General features: G+C 40.9%; 1 protein-coding gene across 11 annotated transcripts in view; it reads right to left on the bottom strand.

Annotated features, from left to right (window-relative positions):
* Positions 1–11,840: 11,840 nt before the first annotated feature.
* The window catches only part of PAK3 (p21 (RAC1) activated kinase 3), a 214,182-nt gene continuing 205,587 nt past the window's right edge, over positions 11,841–20,435 (bottom strand). For all 11 annotated transcript variants that reach the window (XM_047844364.1, XM_047844358.1, XM_047844356.1 and 8 more), the window contains one exon: positions 11,841–18,601. In XM_047844364.1, coding sequence (XP_047700320.1) covers positions 18,512–18,601 — 90 coding nt within the window. In that variant the 3' untranslated portion in view covers positions 11,841–18,511. The remainder of the gene's footprint in view (positions 18,602–20,435) is intronic.

Genomic DNA, 20,435 nt, shown 5'->3' with positions numbered 1-20,435 from the left:
GGTCTGCAAGCTCAGAACAGTCCTTAACCTGTCGCTACAGCACTAGCCCAGAACACAGTAGAGACGAACTTTTAAATACGGGTATTCAGATGCGGTAGAGCTTTGTCAGAAATGAGCTGTACTGTATGAGTAATGTAATAGTTCTCTATGGTCAACAGATGGCACTATGATATTACAATTAAGCTCAAAGAAGCTATTACATTTTTTTTTCAGAATGAGCATGTTTTTCCCCCAACTAAAAGGTAGAACAGAAAAAGAACCAACACTTTCTGATTTTTTGCGATGTGTCAGGCTCCATGCCCAGTGCTCTGTATTCTTCACATCTCATTTTAATGCCCATGACAACTATACTGAAGTGCTGTTATTCCCGTTTTGTTTGTTTTCAAAAATAAGGAATCGAAGCCACCGAGAGGTTCACTGCCTTACTCAAGGTTGTTCGGTCAGTAATCATGTCATGATTCTTAGGCAATCACATCTATTGATTCGTAGGCCTTGACCCTTTCTAGGAAGATATGCTATCCCATAGAAAGTGGAAATATCTTCCTTACACTTATAATACCAGCGGTATATCCACAAGACTGTACCAAGAAGTGTCCAGCTAGCATACAAATGTTTCTCTCTTGGAATCTTTACCTCTCTCATTTACGTGTGCACATATGTACTTACATATGCACACATAAAGTTTGTCAGTAGACTTGGTTTTCCCAAAAGGAATCCAATGCAATAATACACACTGATATGTGTGGGATAACGACAACACAAGTGCATCTCAAAATAATTACGCCGAGTAAAAGAAGCCAGAACAAGAGGATGCAACCTGCCTGATTCCATTCATATAAAATCTTGAAAATGCAAGGGGCACCTGGATGGCTCAGGTGGTTAAGCATCTGACTCTTGATGTTGGCTCCGGTCATAATCCTAGGGTCGTGGGATGGAACGCTGTAATGGGCTCCGTGCTGAGCATGGAACCTGCTTGGGATTCTCTCTCTCTCTCTCTCTCTCTCTCTCTCTTTCTCTGCCCCTTTCCCCCCACCTCAAGAAAAATAAACCTTTAAAAAAAGTCTTGAAAATGCAAACTGCTCTCCAGCAACGTAAAACTGATCATTTATTGCCTGGGGAAATGGGATGGCAAGAAGGAAAAGGAATACAAAGTGGCCTGAGGGAACTTTGGGGAATAATGCCCATATTTATTGTTTCCAAATTACTCTGTATCTTGACCATCATGTTGGTTCCACGACTATGTGCATTTTTCAAAAACTCAACTGACTTTTGCTGTAAATACATTTTTAAGAAGTAAAGCCTTACAATCACTTCACCCCATGACCGATCCTTTAAAGTTTCATAGGTAGCATATCTAAATACATTAGAAACTCCTCCTGACAAAGTTTTAATTTTTTTTTGGCTTCCAATGGTCATGCACATTTTTAAAAACTTAGGAGGAAAATAGTATTTTATGTTTGACATTTCTATTTCTCTTTATTCCTAAAGTTCCAAGATTCTCCCCAGTATCATTTATGTTCAGCCTGAAGAACTTCCTTCAGTATTTCTTTGAGACCTGTTTTCAAATTCTCTTTATTTTTCTTCATCTAGGAGTGAATTTATTTTGCCTTCATTCTTGAAGGATATTTTCACTGGATATAGAATTCTAGTTAGGCATCTCTTTCTTTCAACAATTTATTATTTTTTTTTCAAGTAAACTACCCCCAATGGGGGCTCAAACTCACGACCCTGAGATCAAGTCACATGCTCTACTGACTGAGCCAGCCAGACACCCCACTTCTTCAACAATTTAAAGACATTTCTTTGTCTTCTACCCTCCATGGTTTCTGATGAGAAATCCACTCTGTTTCAAATTATTGTTATCATATATATTATGTGCCATTTTTTCCCAGCGGCTTTCAAGATTTTTCTTTATTCATGTTGAGCAGTTTTATTATCTGTCTAGGAGTGATTTTCTTTAAGTTTATACAGTTTGGAGTTCACAGAGTTCTCGCATCTATAAATTTATGTCTTTGATTAAATTTGGGGAGATTTGCAGCAATGAATATTTCTAAAATTACTTTCTGCACGTATCTCCTTTCTGCCCCCTCTGGGCCTTTAATGACATGAAAGATCTTCTGATATTGTCCCAGAAATCTTGGAGGTTCTGTTTAATATTTATTTTCATTTTTTAGTTGACATATACGTCTTGAATTAAAACTCTTCATTTTAAAAATGCACATAGTGTAAATGATTTGACACACTGAACCCCCCAAGTCAGGAAACACTGGTAGAAGTGATATCTAAGCCCATCTTAATGGATGAATACAATTAATCGAATGAAGAAGAGAGGGACCAACAGTTATAAGGAGTGAGAATGATGTGTGTACATGACTTGCAAGGGAGCATGGAATGTTTGGAGAAAAACAATTAGCTTGCTGCAGGTGAAACATATGGAATGAATCATGCAGGATCTTATATTTCAGGATAAGTACTTTTTATTGTTTTTTTAAATTTTTTAATGTTTATTTTTGAGACAGAGAGAAACAGAGCATGAACAGGGGAGGGGCAGAGAGAGAGGGAGACACAGAATCTGAAATGGGCTCCAGGCTCTGAGCTGTCAGCACAGAGCCTGACACGGGGCTCGAACCCATGGACCGTGAGATCATGACCTGAGCTGAAGTCAGACGCTCAACTGACTGAGCCACCCAGGCGCCCCAGGATAAGTACTTTTTAAAACAATGCTTGTTTTGAGAGAGAGAGAGAATCCCAAGCAGGCTCCGACTGTGGGCATGGAACCCAACGTGGGGCTAAATCTCACAACTGTGAGATTGTGGCCTGGGCCAAAATCAAAAGTCAGTAGCCTAACCACTGAGCCACCCAAGTGCCCCATCAAGATAAGCACTTAAAAAAGATGTTTATTTTGACAGAGAGAGAGAGAGCACATGAGTTAGGGGGAGAGGCACAGAGAGAGGAGAGAGAAAGAGAGATGATCCCAAGCAGGCTCCATGCTGTCAGCCCAGAGCCCCATGAGGGGCTTGAACTCAGGAACCATGAGACCATGACCTGAGCTGAAGTTGGTTGCTTAACTGACTGAGCCACCCAGGCACCCAGTTTTTTTTTTTTTTTAAATATGAATGGAGTTTCTTTCTTTTTACTTTTCTGAGTTTTCTCATGTTTCCATAATGAACATGTATCACTCTCTTATAACAGCGTTAGTGAAATGTCATTCCTATACCATACAATTCACCAATTTAAAGTGTGCAATCCAATGGCTTTTAGTGTATTTACAGAGTTGAGCAACCGTCACAGCAATTAATTTTAAGAAAAGTTTATCCCTTCCAAAAAGAAACCCTGTATGTATACTTTAGCAATCACTCCTGACTTCCTCCCAGCTCTTTTCCCTTCCACCCTAGGAAACCACTAATCTACTTTCTGCCCATGGACTTGACTATTCCAGACACTTCATACAAATGGGATGATATGATACGCGATCTTTTTTGTCTGGGTTCTTCCAGCACAATGTTTTTAAGTTTCATCCATATTGTAGTATGAATCAAAACTTCATTTCTTTTTATTGCCAGGTAATATTCCATTGTATGGCGATACCACATTTTATTCACTCATCAGCTGATAGAAACTTGGGTTGTTTCCACTTTTGGCCAATCATGAATAATGCTGCTGTGAACATTCATGTACACGTTTTTTTGTGCGGACATACCTTTTTAATTTTCTTGGGTATATACAGCTAAGAGTGGAATCCTTGGATCACATGGTAACTCTGTGCTTAACCGAGTAACTGACAGATGATTTTCCAGAACAGCTGCACCATTTTGCATTTGCACCAGCAATGCATAAAGGTTCCAATTTCTCCACGTCCCTGCCACTACTTGCTATCTGTCTTCCCTTTTCCCCAGTTTTATTGAGAAATAAATGACGTACATCACTGTATACATTTAAGGTGTACAGCATGATGATCTGATATAAGTTTAAGGTATACAGCATGAGGATTTGATTTACACACATTGTGAAATGATTACCACAAAAGGTTTGGTTAACATCTATAGTCTCATATAGATACAGGAAAAAGAAAAAGATTTCTCGTGATGAGAACTCTTAGGAACTACTCTTTTAACAACTTCCCTCTATTATACAGCAGTGTTAACTATAGTCACCATTTGTATATCATATCCCTACTACTTTTTATCTCAGAGCTGGAAGTCTGTACCTTTTGACCACCTTTATCCAATTCCCCCTCCCCTCCCCATTGCCTCTGGTAACCACAAATCTGATCTATTTTTCTATGAGATTTGTCTTCTTGATAATTTGCATCCTAGTGTGTGAAGTGATATCTCGTTGTAGTTTTGATTCGCATTTGTCGGATGGATAATAACGCTGAACATCTTTCTATGTGTCTATTGGACTTTGTACATCTTTGAAAAAAATGTTCAGATCCTTTGGCTGATTTTTCGTTGGATTATTTGTCCTTTTATTAGTGAGTTGTAAGTTTTCTTTATATATTCTGGATCTAAGTCATTTAACATATTTTCAAGTTTTCTCTCCCATTCTGTGGGTTGTCTTTTTGGAACACAAAAGTTTTAAATTTTGATGGTGTCCAGTTTATCTCTTTTTTTCTTTTGTTGCTTACGATATTGGTGTAATATCTAGGAAACAGTTGTCCAATCCAAGGTCACAAGATTTATGCCTACATGTTCTAAAAGTCTTGAAGTTTTAGTTCTTATATGTAGGTCTTTGATCCATTTGAGTTCATTTTTATATATGGTGTAAGACGAGGATCCAACTTAGTCTTTTTGCGTGTGGATATCCAGTTGTCCTAGCACCCGTTGTTGAAAAGACTATTCTTTGAGCAAGTGAATAGCCTTGACACTCTTGTTAAAAACCAACTGACCACGAATGTACGGATTCATTTCTGCGCTCTTAATTCTGTCCCACTGATCTGTAAGTCTATGCTTCTGCCAGTATCACACTATCTTGACTAATGTACTCTGGAGTTTTGAAATCAGGAACTGTGAGATTTCCAATTTTGTTCTTTTCTTTCAAAATTGGTTTGGCTATTCTGGGCCTCTTGAATTTCTATATGAATTTTAGGATCATCTTGCAATTTCTGCAAAGAAGCCTGCTGGGCTTTTGATAAGGATTGCATTGAATTTTTTATATCAATTTAGGGAATATTGCCATCTTATTAAATAGCATTTAACGCAACATCAGGGTGAACAAGGGACATGTATTAGTTTTTAGATAAAAGTAAAACTAATAGTATTTATTTACAAAATGGTACACTATCCTCCTTTCAGGGCCCCCTTCTCAACAATCACCCCATATCCATCTTGTATTGTTTCTAGTTCGTCCTCTAGAGACAGAAACAAAGACCTTGCTATTAGAACTGGGCCATATCAAAAAAGGGTAGCTCTGATCCTGAGGATTCTTGGTTTTGCATACTCTTCATACAGTCTCAGGATGGGCAAGAGGAAAGCTATCATTGATCAAGAGGAAACTGTGAGCCAAATCTTGTGCCCTGAATTTCCTCACAACATGGTCTCAATCAATCTTTACATTTTACATGGGTATAACGATTCCAGTTTTACAGATGAGGAAGTGAAATCCTGGGGAGTTTACAGAATTGGATCGAACTCACAGGACTAAGTGGTAGAGGTGGGATTTGAATCAAAGTTGTTCTAACTCTAGAACTTTTGATACACCCACTGCCCCCATGCCTGGAGACTACTGAGAGTATGAAAGCACCTTTCTAATCCTTCTTCCCAGACCTAGAAGAGGGTCTCTTCTTCTTTCTCTGGACTCTCTTAGGCTGAGTTGTTCCCAGATGCTCTTTAGAGATGTTGAAGGTCACAAGAAAAGTTCATAGTCTGTGCCAGGGTCCTTATCCAAGCTGACCTGGCCCCTGGCATAGTCCATGTCTCTGAGGGTGCTCTGCCCAGAGAAGGTCATTGCCTTTTATCCCAGGGCTGAACTTATAGCCAAACCAACAGCACTCATGCTTTTGAATTTCAGGACAGAACTTCTCACCTGGTAAACTATTTGGGATGAAGCTCTCAGTAGTAACTGTGTAAGAACATTTTAAGGTGTATAAAAACATTTCACTCCATAGTGGAAGATTTCTGTGTGTATGGCCCTAGACCAGTATAGGGCTAGTCCCCAAAATTCTGAATATATCAAACCCATCCAAGTTATTGGTCAAGGACCATGACTTCTGGAGCACCAAAATAAGAGAGGAGTTAGCTTACTTTTCTGGAGTGAGGTTAACCTGCAGCAACAAGGACAAATCCAAACACCATGGAATGGGGGACGCTGTATGCTTCTTCTGAAATGTGCCCTCCTTTACCCAGTTTGTGAGTTCTCAGCTTCAGAACTACATCACTGGGCTTATATGCTTTTCCTATGGTTATCATACCGGGAGACAGGGAGAGTTTACAGTCACATGCTGTAGCCAATATTCTTCATCATTTTTTTTTTTTTTACTTCCTAGTGGCTTAGGGATCAATTTTGACTTCTCGGTGTGACTTTCATAGGTGGTTCCCATATCTCTCCATGGATCTACAATCAGGGGTTATGGTTTCTGTTCAGGGAGTATTAGATAAGTTCTTGAACTTTATGTGAGGATCCACATGAAGGGGACACACATGGAAAGGATTTAAAAAGCGATGTGACCTAGTCAGATATACTTTCTAGAAAAAACAGTCTAGCAGCAATGCGAATCAGAATGCCAAGAGTAGAAGCTGAAAGACCAGTTCATAAGGACTTCATTATTTTTTTTTATGGATTTCTGCAATATTCCACAGTAGTAGTGAGGGTAAAAACTAAGGGATAACTTAAGAGATACTTAACAGAAGGAATCAAGGGAACTTGGGAATTGAGAAAATAGTAGGGGTAAATATGATGAAGAGAAAAATAATGACCCTATATTTCTTTTTTTTTTTTTTTTGATGATGACACCTAGATTTCTGATGTAAGGGGTAATGATAAAGAGAAAATAAGAAGGGCATCTGATGTGGTGGATAGAAGATATGCATTCAGTTGGGGCAATTTGAGTATCAAGTAAGTAGGTAGATGTATAATTAAGGTATGAAGTTTAAAGGAGACATATTGACTGGAGATAATCATTTGGGAGTTATGGTATAGGTGAGAGCTGGAGCCAATGGCTGTAAGATAAAAAGACCATGAAAGAATCCTGGGGGTCAACTACATGTAAAGGGTGGGTAGAAGCAAGATTATGAAAAGGGACCTGGAGAAATGGCAGAGAGGAGAGAGAATGATAAGGAAAGAGTGATCACAGAATCAAGAGAAGACAGGGTTTCGAGAAGAAAGGAACATCCAACATTCACTGAGTCAACTAAGGTTTATTGAGTGACTACTATGTGCCTTGGGATGCCTCAGGGGATTAAAAAGAAGATACTTGCCCTGGTGGAGTTTTCAGTCGACTAGGAGAAGTTAGACAATAGACAAAGTAAATAAACAAATGGTAGAGTATGAAAGAATTGATAGGTATTATGGCAAAAAGGACTAAGGAAAGAGTAACAGGAGTTCTGGTCAGAGAAATGCCGTTGAAATGTAATCAGGGTAGGTCTCATTGAAAAAGAAGTATTTGAGCAAAAGTTAAAGGAAGTGAGACAGAGAGATGTGTGGATATCTGAGGGAAGTTTTCCATTTAGAGAGAACAGCCATCACAGAGGCTCTGAGGCAAAGACATGCTTGAAATGTTTGTGGATTAGCAAGAAACCACTTCATGTGGGGCAGAATGAGTGAAGGAGGGAATAAAATGGGATAAGATGAGAAGATAAGGGGATGGCACACACAGTAGAGGGCCTTGTAAGTCATTAGAAGGATCTCGTCTTTAAGAGAAATGTGGAGCCATTAGAGAGATTTGGTTTATGTTGAATGCCATACCAAGACCAGAGGTAAGCATGCAAGGGTTTTAAGAGTATTACACAATGGCTTTGGCAATATAAGAAGGGACTTTGTAACTATTTTAAAAAGCTGGTTATTTCAACCAAAGACGGACGAGGACTTGAAATACAAATGTCAGGCATGGGCCTGCTTTTACACACCACAAGACTTCAATACAGAAACCATAACTGGATGCTCCACCCAGGTGCAAACCACTGGAGTTAGTGGGCAAAGATTTCTTGCTTTTGGATATAGATGGGAGAAAAATTGGGGTCCATAGTCACACTGCACACTTCACCAACTAGAACCTGCCCAAGCCTGTCCTATACAGGACCAGGTCTCCAACAATGGCTACAGTATTACAGAAGAAACATTTTTCTGCCTTTGGACTGCCAACCAAAATTCGCTCAGTGTAGTAGCTACTGTTGAAGGTGTTACGGTGGGCCAGGATATTTTTTAAAGGTTGATAATAATAGCTACCATTTCCTGAAAAGGCTAATAATAATAATAGCTGCCATTTACTGGATATCTGAAGTATGACCAAATGAACATTTTGATAAGTTACCTTTTTGATTCTTCACAACCTTGTGATGTATTTTTGTCCTCTTTTTATAACTGAACTTAATGCTTAGAGAGAAGTGAAATGAAGTTCTAGCTCTGAGACCTAAACTCTTAATCCCATAACGGCCTAAGGGGAATCCATCATTTAAGAGATTCAAGTGAACTGACAGCACATGGTTGAATCTAGTTGAGGCAAGAGCAAAAGAGGTGGTGGGAGTCAGGATGGAGCATTTGGGGTATACGGTTACTATTCTAGGAATGATGATTTTACTCTCATTATTTTATTTTTGGTGGGAAAACCCACTGTCCAGAGACTTCTGCGGGAGAGGAAGTGGGAGGTATGAAGATTGAGGAAGCTGCCATAATATATAGCTAGATTGAGATGGAAACTACTAGAAACACACAGGTTGGCCTGCCCAAGGCATTTTGCAGCTTGAATGGAACCAGTACCAATGCAACGTTAGAGTATGATGACAGGAGCTACATGAAGGGGTGTTGAGGAATAGGGGCCACCCTGGTGAACCCAAAATGCCCTATGTATAGGCAGGGAGAAAAATAGGGTGAACCTATCACAATGGGCCACAGTGTATACTCCAGCCAATAAGTAATTAATGGAAAGCCACTGGACCATATGGTGGTGGACAAAGTAAATACCCCTCCAGGTAAGGCTCATTTCTTTACTCCCTAGACATTTAGAGGCTGAGGGGCCACACTTGTACTTGGCCTGACTCCGGCAGCTGCAGGTGCCACCTCAGCTGTACCCAAGCACCATGACAATGATGAACAACATCAGAAATTGTTAATTACAAGGTAGGGTTGGGGGGTAGAAGTCTCCTTCAATTGTGATGCCAAGATGGTGAAAGAAAAGTTTGCACTAAACCTGATGACCTGGGGGTGCCTGAGTGGCTCAGTTGGTTAACCATCCATCTCCTGATTTGGGCTCAGGTCATGATCTCACAGTCCTGAGATCCAGCCCCGTGTCAGACTCCATGCTGGATATGAAGGCTGCTCAGGATTCTCTCTCTCTCCCTTTTCCGCTCCCTTACTCTCTCTCTCTCCAAACAACAAAAAGAAGAAATCTGAGGATCTGAGAAAATGAAAAAAACTGAAATGGGTATATGGCATCTTATAAATCATTAAGCCTATGACCAAGTGCTGGGCCTCACCTTTACCGTCAGCGGAACAGTGACTCCTCGAAGGTCATAGAGAGAGGATAGGCTCAGCACAACCCGCATTGTGCCTTGCATAGTATAGATATTAGTGCAGATGACATCAAGGCTTTGGCTTCTTTCATAACCTATCAAGTGCTATCATTGCTATACCATTTGAAGGAGGGCCTAAGGTACATATAATAACATTCAAAATTATACAGATGAGTTAGGGAAGATCACAGGAATGTAGCATGGAACCAAATAAAAAGGGTTGCTTTGATTCTAGAATTGATGCCTTTGCTACTCTTATGAACACTAATAAAAGGGAAATGTTCTGCATTACAGATATTTAACCTGGTACCATGGGCTAATTCTGACATTAATATATATGCCTGTGCCATTGGTAAACACATCAGTCTGAGTGGAATCCACAGAACTCTGCCACGGGCGAGGCAGCTTCCATGGAATTGAAAAATTCATGAATGTAGCCTCTTGCACCAACCTCTTGAGATTGTCTCCCAATGTGGGGGATAAAACCTTTATTGTTCAGGATTTGGTAATATGGGCCTGCACGCTAGGCAGTATTTATATCATTTTGATGTTAGATATGCTGGTGTTGTTGAGATTGATGGTAACGTATGGAATCCAGATAGTATTTAGCCAAAAGAGAGAAGACTCGAAATTACAGATGAATAACAAGATTGGACAAGATTGTCTTTTCCACGGTCAAGTCCTATGAAAGAAATACCCTGATAGCAGATTATGACACATGCACTTCTGCTTCAGGTAAAAAACAGTTCACCAAACACAACACACCCCAAATCAGAAAATAATCATTGCTAAAGGCAGTAATGGACCAATAAATACCAGGGATAAAAATCTTCTTGAGGGGGAATGGTTTCATAATCCCTGTTCTCTACTTGAAAGCTAGGGGAGTAACTGTATCATTTAAGTGATTAAAAAGTGTTTTTGAATTATGTCACACAACCTCTTAAATATGAACAGGATTTAACTACCATTTGCTAATGCCTGCTTCAAAAGTTTAGAAAGAAAATGTGGAAAACGCGGTGGGTCTCATCATTTGTGCCCTATTGCAGGAGTTCAGGACATAATGTCAAGTGCTGTAGTACAGCACTGTAAGAACATGACATTCCCCTCCTGTATTTTATACCTTAAAAAAATTTTTTTTTGTTTATTTTTGAGAGACAGAGTGCGAGCGGGGAAAGGGCAGAGAGGGAGAGGGAGACACAGAATCCGAAGCAGGCTCCAGGCCTTGAGCTGTCAGCACAGAGCCGGATGCAGGGCTCGGACCCATGAACCCCGAGATCCTAACCTGAGCCAAGTCAGACGCTTAACCAACTGAGCCACCCAGGTGCCCCCGGCTGTACTATTAAAAGTTGCTTCTTGTTAGGAATTTTATTCTCACGTGACACCATAGGCTGATGAGCCAAACTGATTGATGCCCATGGCGAAGGACTCATAAGCAACGATATTTGAGTTCTCTGCTTCCCCTGTGAGGCCTCAGAAGTGCCTGAAGAGAGAGTGGGGAGTCCTACTACCTAAAGGGGAATTAAATTAGCGCGGAACTTCCTGATACCAAGATGATTGGTGGTTGGCATTGGTACCGGGTTAGGGTATGCCATCCAGCTCGCATCCTATCTCCCTGCCATGACCTCTGAGATGTCACGATGGAGGTATCATGTAGTCTGTTGCTTTTCTTATTGGAAATTTTATCAAGATAACTGGAGATCCACATGCAGTTACAAGAACTAATACAGAGAGATCCCGTGCACCTTTTACTCAATCCCCACCCACCCCCCCCCCCCCAAATGGTAACAGAATCTGTTGCTTCTTACTTTATGGGAATATATATGCCTAGGAAATAGGACCAGAGTACTCTGGTTAAAACATTAAAGTACACGGATAATGGAGCCAAACTGCCAATTTCCTTTTCACTCCAATGTGGGCTGCTAGGGAGAACATGGAAAACTTACAGGTGTGATTCCATGTGAAAAACCATGACTCTGAGCTGTTCCATGTGAAACCAGATGGACATCCGGGGTCTGAGTTACTTGGCGGCAGAATCTTCAGGACATTTCCTGCATTGCTCACAAGGCCGGGCGTTTCCCTGCCTCTAACCGGTGAACTAGGTACGACGGCCAATGCCAGAGGGGTAGGCAGGAAGGGTGACAGAAGACAGAAGCACTAGCTCGTTGATGTTTGTCATTTTTATTTGCAATACTTTAGGTCCAAGTTTCAAACTGCAATATTTTTACACTCAAGACACAGTCATGCACAATCCATATTTCAATTTTCTATTGCTTCAACCACAGTTTAAAATAACAATATTGGAAACAAAAAGTCATTAAAAAAATCAGAAGCTGAGGTCAGAAGGATGGAACCATACCATCAGCAGGTCTACGAAAGAAATAACTTACTTAAAACTCAAACAAACAAAAAGACCATAAATACCTTTAATCCAAAGTTACAGAAGAGTTGCACTACACATGGGTTTACAAATAACACATTTTAACAAAAGTAATGCACAACCAAATGAGATACAATTCTGATAAAGAATGAAAATATAGATCCTCCTCAACTTGTTTTGTCTGGATATGATGAGTATAATCCCAGCAGACATCAGTACCCTGTGATCTGACTCCTCCCGGCTGATGTACTGAGATTTAAAACTCAACCCACTAATGGTTATAGGATTCTGTGAAAGGTCTTATCATCACTAATGAATATAGTATATGCGGGTCCATAAAGCACACCACACACAAGCACACATACTGAACTTGAGTTTCGCACTCAGGGCTGGTTGGCATTCTGCTATAGGCAGGGCATTGGGACTAACGAACTTCCAGTTTACCCTCTTTCCAGCAGTATACTCATACACCTGGCCGATTGCTGTGGGAGTTGTCATCAGAAATGCTCTCTTTGGTTCCCAACAAGTTGATTTGTCAACACTCCTTAATGCTAATAGCGTGTGCTCACTTTTTCATTTCTTTCTCTGCAACCTGCAAGTGCTTATGTCCATTCTGAATAGTCCCAGCCATTGAAATGCATGGGTTCTGCCATCTTGTGCCCTTTACAAAGTAAACTCTATAAAGACCAGCATTGCTTCCTAGGAAAGGAGAGGCCCAAATGTAGCTGTGTTCTAGCAAGTGTGACAGTGCATTTCTGTTCTAGTAGCAAATACTGGCCACAGCTTAATGAAAATCAGAGTTTACATATAGAATATATGGAAAACGAAAACTGGGAACACACCACAGAAAAAGGACATCAAAAACAAAAACAAAACAACTGTGAGGATTTGGAAGGCTGCCGGAAGTTTTATCAACGTTCCCTAGTATTATTTGCATTTATTTGAGGCTTTCATTTTCCCTATCATTTGACATAGTTCTACTGTTTAACTGCCACCTAAGAAACCCAGGCTTAAGCATGCGATATTTGCCATCATTTGAGCAGGCTGAATTTGCAAGGCAACCTAAGGTGCCATAGAAAGATAGGACTTTTGGAAAGACCTTGGGGTCATCTAGTCCGATACCCTTATTTTACAGATGAGGGAATAGCCATGAAAAGGTTAAGTGACTTGCCCAAGGCCACACAATAAGAGTAACACAGCCTACATTAGAATCCAGGCTTCTTTACTCTTAGGCTAATACTACATCTGCTTGATTCTGTGTAATTGCTGTTGATTTCCTCTTAGGTGTGAAATCAGGCGAACATGGTACCCCCCTTACTGCTGGTAGGTGTTATGGGGTGGCATTCACTTGATAGCAGCTTCCAAAGGAGATTCTGATGGCACTAACCAGCTTCTAGAAGTTTATCTCGCAAGTCTGACTGTATGACGTGGCAGTAAATGCTACTTGTAATTATAGTATACTTGCACACAGAAGTGTGCACATGGAGGCGATATCTCAGGTCCCGCATTTGCAGATTCAGTTAGATATTGTCTACTATTAAGCAGACATTCCCGATGCATGAGGAGTTGGGGGATATTCATTTGGTCACTGAAGGAGTGTGGGATCAGAAAAAGAGTGGAAAAATTAAAGCTAACCAACAGAAAGATTGTATCAGAAACAATTTTCTCTTAGGAAAAATTCTTTCTTAGGAAAAAAAATACCTCCTTTATTTCCAAGGTACCATTTCTTCCCTTCCCAAGCCACATGCAAAAATATGTTCAGAACTGTGTGTTCACTCAAAATCCCAGGCCTATTGGCTCTCAATTTACAAATGCTGAATTTCAGTCCTCTTGCTCAGAGACTGGGAGAAGCTTGCATCCCTGGCCATGCCTGTGTTTAACTGAATACTAACTGCACGTAGCTCAGAAAAGGACCGCGGGATTCAACTGGGGATGGCAGGGTTAGGACGCCCGTAAGTACTTTTTATGTTGAGAATGGCCAATGGAAAGTGGGTTCTCTAGGTATAAGGTCTGCTCTTGGTGAAACTGAATAACATCTGAGACCACTACCCCATTATAAAACTCCTCACCTAAGATTTCTTCGGTGAGTTCGGAGGAAAATTCCTCTCTTTGGGTAGAGGGTCTCCCTTTCGCTCCTGAAAAACGACAGTAGTTACTGCATACAGCCTATAAACAGGCAGGACAGAAAGCACATGGAAGCCATCTCAAGCTAAAGCTAACAGGACTGGAACTGAAGGCCAACAGGCAACGGCAGTTCTAAACATTTGTCTTAATGTTTTCATTGTTGGCTTTTAGGCACAAGTCATAACTTCCATTGAAATCAAAGGGACTGGTCCACTGGTCACAAAAAGAAGAATCCCCACCAAAGTGATGTAACATCCAGTCACACAAGGACAGGGTGGGAGCTGGGGGATTGATCCTTCTGTTCTTCCACATTCAGCTTGAAAATCGGCTAAAAGTCGATCCAGAAAGGTGACCCCTGACCCAGATGCTTTCAAGGGGGCTAATCACATGTCACCCCTCCAATTTCAAGTAGCCACAACAGAAGCCTCCATGCCATATCCAAGTGGAGGGCAGCCACTTTTAAAGCAGAAGGATGGGTGTGTTTGGAGTTCTAAGAGCGACATCTCCCTAGCTTCAACTTACAGATAATAGTCCCCTAAGAAAGCACGTGCCATACCCGAGCGTGTGCCAACCTCAGCACCCAGGCAAATATAAAGCTTACGGAATAACTGTAACTAGCAAATATGTGTGCCCTGCATGCTCTGGGCTCTGGCCAGAAGGCATCTGCTCCTGGCATCTTTTCTATGTCTCTATAGTTCCCTTTCTGATGTTGATTATAAAGCAATATTAGAACAATATCAAAGAAAATTTTGAAAGAAAAAAATGTTTTGCATAATCCCACCACCCTAACACAACTGATTCAATGGTCTGTGTTCCCAGTCTTTGCCCATTATGCACAACTTACTTTTTACATAGTTGTAATCCCTGTTTACGCTATTTAAAAGTGATTTTATAGATTTCTCTCTGAGAACTGGCAGCCTCATTAGAAATAAACAACCCACTGCGCAAAGGAATATAGTTATTTACACGATCTTTGAGCTGAGAAATATCCTTTATAGACAAACATCTCAAACTATCAAAACAGTTATACAGACGACAGGAAGCAATTTCATATTTGTTTTTTTAGCAATGGAATGTGCTTCACGGGGGAGGGATTGATGTGGGGATCAGGTGGTTAAACTCAACATCGGGGTGCAATCCACAAGCCTGAAGAAATCTGAGTAACACAATTAAAGAATAAATACTTGAGTTAAATCTTCTTACGTGACTTGGCCATCCAGTAGCCAAAACGGAACATGGACACACAAATATTTACAATGACACATAGACGAGATCAGCAAGAACGAAGTCATTACCCAGCATGGTGACTGATTTGGGGGGGATTGTGTCATCCGAGAATCTTCATGGGATTATGACAACGCACCGGATCCTTGCTACAACATTAACGTTCTTTTCTTTTCTTAAATAAATAATCTCTACTGTGCTTCTCACCCTTCCCTGACTTTCCCACTGCCCTATCCCTATCTCGGGACATTTTGGAATCAACATTCGACAACGTGCCCCCATTTTCTCAGGGCACACTAGCAACTTTAAAGATCTGGACAGACTCATCTGTGTCAAGATGAGCTTTAAAAAAAAAAACAAAAAAAAAAACCAAGTCCAGAGAAAGGGGATAAATGATTAACCACCTGGAGTCCAAGTTGTTCAAGTGCACCCAACGTGAGTCCTTCAGCATCTTTTTTGGCAGGAGAAACGGCTTCTCACTAATACTTATTAGAAATATACGTAATTCTCCAACATGGGGGAGGGTCTCTGGAAGCTGTTCTCGTTTAAAATCTACATAGATATACATTGGTAAGAGTAAAGCCTACTGCGATATATTACCATAAAATCTTGGTCCGATGGGATGTGGTGAAGAAATCTGGCGGCTCGTTGTGAATATGCAGGATTGAAAGCATAAAAGAACAGCCATTTCTCTGTCTACAGTGATCTGAAGGATCACTGCTCCAGGCCTCTCCCCACCCAAAGGCCTTAATGACATCTAAGGGACACTAATCAACAACTAGGGCTTCCCAACCAGGTGTGTGGTTGTCTCCACTGGCAGGGCATAGTTAACGTACTGAATTCGATTCACACCCCAGGTATGGTTTCATTGAATTCCCTGGCACTATGAATGAAACATTAAAACAAATATTTAACTTTAAATGAAATAAAAATTAAGGCCTCTCTCTCTCTCTCTCTCTCATTAGAACAGTGTGGCATTAAAAATTTCAGGCCCACCCACCTTTTTGCAAAGTATAACACAGCATGCTTCAAATGAATGTTGCTATTTGATTTTCTTTTCACATTTGTTGTTTTATCTCACTGTGGCTATTTTCCAGGGGGTCGAGCCCCTCCCAAATGTTATAGTAAAAAAAAAAAAACAGTAGGAAAATAGGAAATCCACCAGTGGTGCCATTTCCTAAACATAAACACGCACCCTATATGGTTAGCAGAAATTCTCTAAAGAAAGTGCTTTCGTTTTAATGGACGGATGGCTAGATGGCTAGATGTACCTTGGCAAAGAGGAAGAGAGGCCCATGTCATTGCCTTTCTCCCTCTTGCTGAAGTAGACAGGTTCTCTTCAGAGTCTTGATATATATTACACATCAAGAAGCCTTCCGTAGCACAAATTGTTAGCTTTTCAAAGGTTTGGAGAAACAACTTTGCAAAATTTATAAAACTGACAGTACATTTGAAAGAGAAGTATATATTTTGTTTCTACGCAGACACCGTCCAGATATTTTTCTGCTCTCAGAAGATTCAGGAAGTGCCAACTGGTGACTTTTTAGTAAGTAGATACATGGTGAAATAATAGTCAAATTTTCGTGCTTTCCTTAAGCCACAAAAGGAAACCAGTTGGAACTGATACTTCTCGGGATAGATGATTGCAAACCCTAATTACTTTTACTGGAGAATTTCCAGATCTTTATGAACATGTTTTTGAGATTCAAAAGCGCAAAGGACAAAGTATGAACATACTATATCCTGAAACAGAAACTGGCGAGACAGAGGGCAAATGGGAACAAGTACTTAGAGCCAAATATTGATTGGGGTGTAGTTTTCACGGACCTCCCACTTCTGACAGGGCCGAATACCTAAAATATCTCTGTTCTCCAGATCCTTTGAGGAATTTTAAAAACGTTATAAATTTTCACGTGATTTTGATCATAGATGTTGAACAAATGTTGGCTAGTGGGTCTGTTTCCTCCTAATGCACCTATTTTCCGATGGCCTGTGTTCCACAAGCACAAGGGGGGATTAAATTAGGTACGTTTAGTTTTGTTTCCTTCTGTCCAACAAAGATCTAAGTATTGTACACGCATTTTGCTTTCCTTTTGGCTCTCAGAGAAAGTCCCATCTTTGTCTAAGTATGACTTCTCCTGCCAGGATTTCCTAGGTTGAGGACCTGGAGTCACCCAACAGGAGAGTTCACAAGGCTTGGGGGGGTCCTTTCTCAGGTTATCGTGAAGATGAGCAAGCTGGTTTCTACAAACGATACATCAACTACCTCTCTTAAGCATCATCGTGAAAATGTGACAGGATTTCACCGTTTGCGCTTTATATTTAGAGATGCAGTTTTTAAAAGCCCTTCCTGAACACACATACTCCTCTCTGCTTTTGGAAACATGCCTTCAAAGAAACCTTTCCCAGTACAAATGCAGAAAAACAGGTATGCAAACCAAGCCACCGCTATCGAAGAAGAATGAAAAATCGCAACTCTATTAGGGCATGGACTTCCACATGGTCACACAGTATTTGCTCTGGGGTAATTTTTTTTGTTTGTTTGTTCGTTTTGTTTTTGTTTTTTGTGGTTTTTTGTGTTTTGTTTTGTTTTTGCTTTTCATTTTTTGCTTGCTTTAAAAAAAACGTTTTGACATCTTTTTTTTTTTTTTTTTTTTTTTTTTTTCCTCTGGACACCTCATGACAGTGCAAGTGAAGAACGTCACATTTGGGTAAGGAGTTTCGAAGGAGGTTCGAATGCAAGAGGGACTACTCTCTAACTTAAAAACGAACACGACACTATGAAGAGGGAGTGTGCATCTTTGAGAAACCTTGTTTTCTTCAAAGCGAATGCACAGAACGAGGGGATTCACTACTGGCTCTTTCGCTTCACGGAAGAAGTGGCCACTTCACGGCCGCTTCGACATTGCTGCCCGGTTCGGGCTGCGATTCAGGCTTACAAATAAATTACATAATCTGAGGGAGTAGGAAAAAGGCTTATAAGAAGTTTCTAGTCATTGGAAAGTTAAAGAACCCCCACCCCCACGCCATTTGACTGTCTCTGCTTCCCTCTTTCCTGCCGCAGAGTTTCACAGTTCAGTCTTACTCAGGAGGGAGATGGTGTGGGGTAAGGCTTGCAGTCCTAGCGGCTGCTGTTCTTAATTGCTTCCTTCGCAGCGATAATCAGAGGAGTCAGGCTGGAGAGAGGCTTGGCTAATTTTAAAAATGGATGCTGCAAAAGGGAAACAAACAAACAAACAAACAAGAGGAATTACTGGTCTATTTCCCTCCCACAAGTATATTACTTTACATTCTCAAGCGGCCCTTTCTTCGTTCAAACGCACTTTGAGTGTCCAATGAAACACCATGAAAGCTAATGAAGTATCTTTATTTCATTAAAGCTAGCACCAGTTTTTGTTCCTCAGATGTTCTGGTCATTCAGTGTCATGAAACGCTCCGGCAACTGACGGGCCGAGCCAGAAACTCAGAGGAGGGGGTCTCATAAAAAAAAAAAAAAATCTCACTGGGCTTGCAACAGTCTCGTTTTCTGATTTTCCCCAACTGATGCATTTATCTGGAGCAGATCTCAGGTTGGAAGAAGTGACCTTGGTGGACCTTGACCCTGAAACTAGTGGCTTCTTATCTGCTAAACCCCATCGCCGTGCCTCTATCATTCCTCTCTTGGCCCCTCTGCAGTACTTAATACAAATGAATATCCCTTCCTTCTTTGAACATCTTGGTTCTCTTCCATGTGTATGCTCACTGACTCTTCCTCCTCTGTCTTCTTCCCTGCCTTCCCTCCCTTCTCTCACCTCCCACATACCAGAACTCAGCTTTCATCATGTTCTTTTTCTAACTCGATTCCTTTGAGAGCTCACTTTCTTTCATGGTTTTGACCTCTTATCAGCTTTATGGGGATGACTCCCAAAGCAATATGGAGTGACCTGACCTCTTTCTTGCAGACTGGTCCTACTTCTCCAATTGCCCGCTGGGTATTTCCTTCCCAATGTGCTTCTGTCCCCTTGAATTCAACATTTAAAAACACATGTTAAGGTCCCCCAAACAGGGTACACTTGCGTGATGTAAGCCACAGAGGCTCTGGAATCAGCCCACCTACGTTCAATGATCTCCTCTGCTTATTACAATGGTTAGATGAAGTGACAGTTCCTTTTAAGCTACATAGAGGCAAAGAAATGCTAGCCACTGTATTATCCTCCATCATTTTTGCTTTTACTGAATGTTGCCACTGGTTCGATATTCTGAAGTCACTTTCGTCTTCTTCTGCCTTATGTTCTACATGCAATCAGCTACCGAGTACTTTTTTAATGCCTTTCACAATTATCTCTCGCCTTCGTAATTCAGGCCTAATCAACTAAATCCTGAACTATAAACCTTAGCTCCTCCTCCATCTTCCTGCCGCCATTTTTTTTCCTGTTGCTAATTCTTATTGCACACTAGCAGATTCATCTTCCATACAAAGCTGTCACCATGTGACCCTCAGATATGTTCAGTGTTTCCCCACTGGCTACAGCCCAAATTCTATAGACTGGTGTTCAAGGCGCTCTATGGTCCTCTCTCTTACAGCTTCCTGACTCGACTTCTTTACTTCAACTATATGCTTCATTTTCTGTTCCTTTCATTAAACCTTGTCTCCATGCCTTTGGTCACACTATAACCCTTCCATCTGAAATCCCTTCCCCTGTTCACCTTGACTATTTAAAACTGCTCTGCTCTTCAAGACTCAGCAGAACTCTTTCCCGTTTGTCAGACACTTTCTGGTCCCCGTAACCTATAGAAGTTGCTCGCTAATCAACCACAGCATTTATTGTTTGAATAGCCACCTGGTTTCAATAAGTCTGTAAAAACACCTCGTGTTGTTTTTTGCAAATACTCAAGGACATTGTGAACTTCTGGCGAGCAGGAATCATGCCTCTGAGACGTATGTATCACCCACTGCAGTTAAGCCTTGCAAACGGGAGGTGCTCAAAAAATATCAGTTGATGGGCAGAGACTTGACTTAGGCCACAAAGGCACACAAATACTTCAAGACCTGTGTCTCTTCTCAA

This window comes from Prionailurus viverrinus, chromosome X, assembly GCF_022837055.1.
Source record: "Prionailurus viverrinus isolate Anna chromosome X, UM_Priviv_1.0, whole genome shotgun sequence".
In the NCBI taxonomy this organism is placed as follows: domain Eukaryota; kingdom Metazoa; phylum Chordata; class Mammalia; order Carnivora; family Felidae; genus Prionailurus; species Prionailurus viverrinus.
Note: the sequence above shows the minus strand (reverse complement) of the source record. Positions and strands in the feature narration are given on the sequence as shown.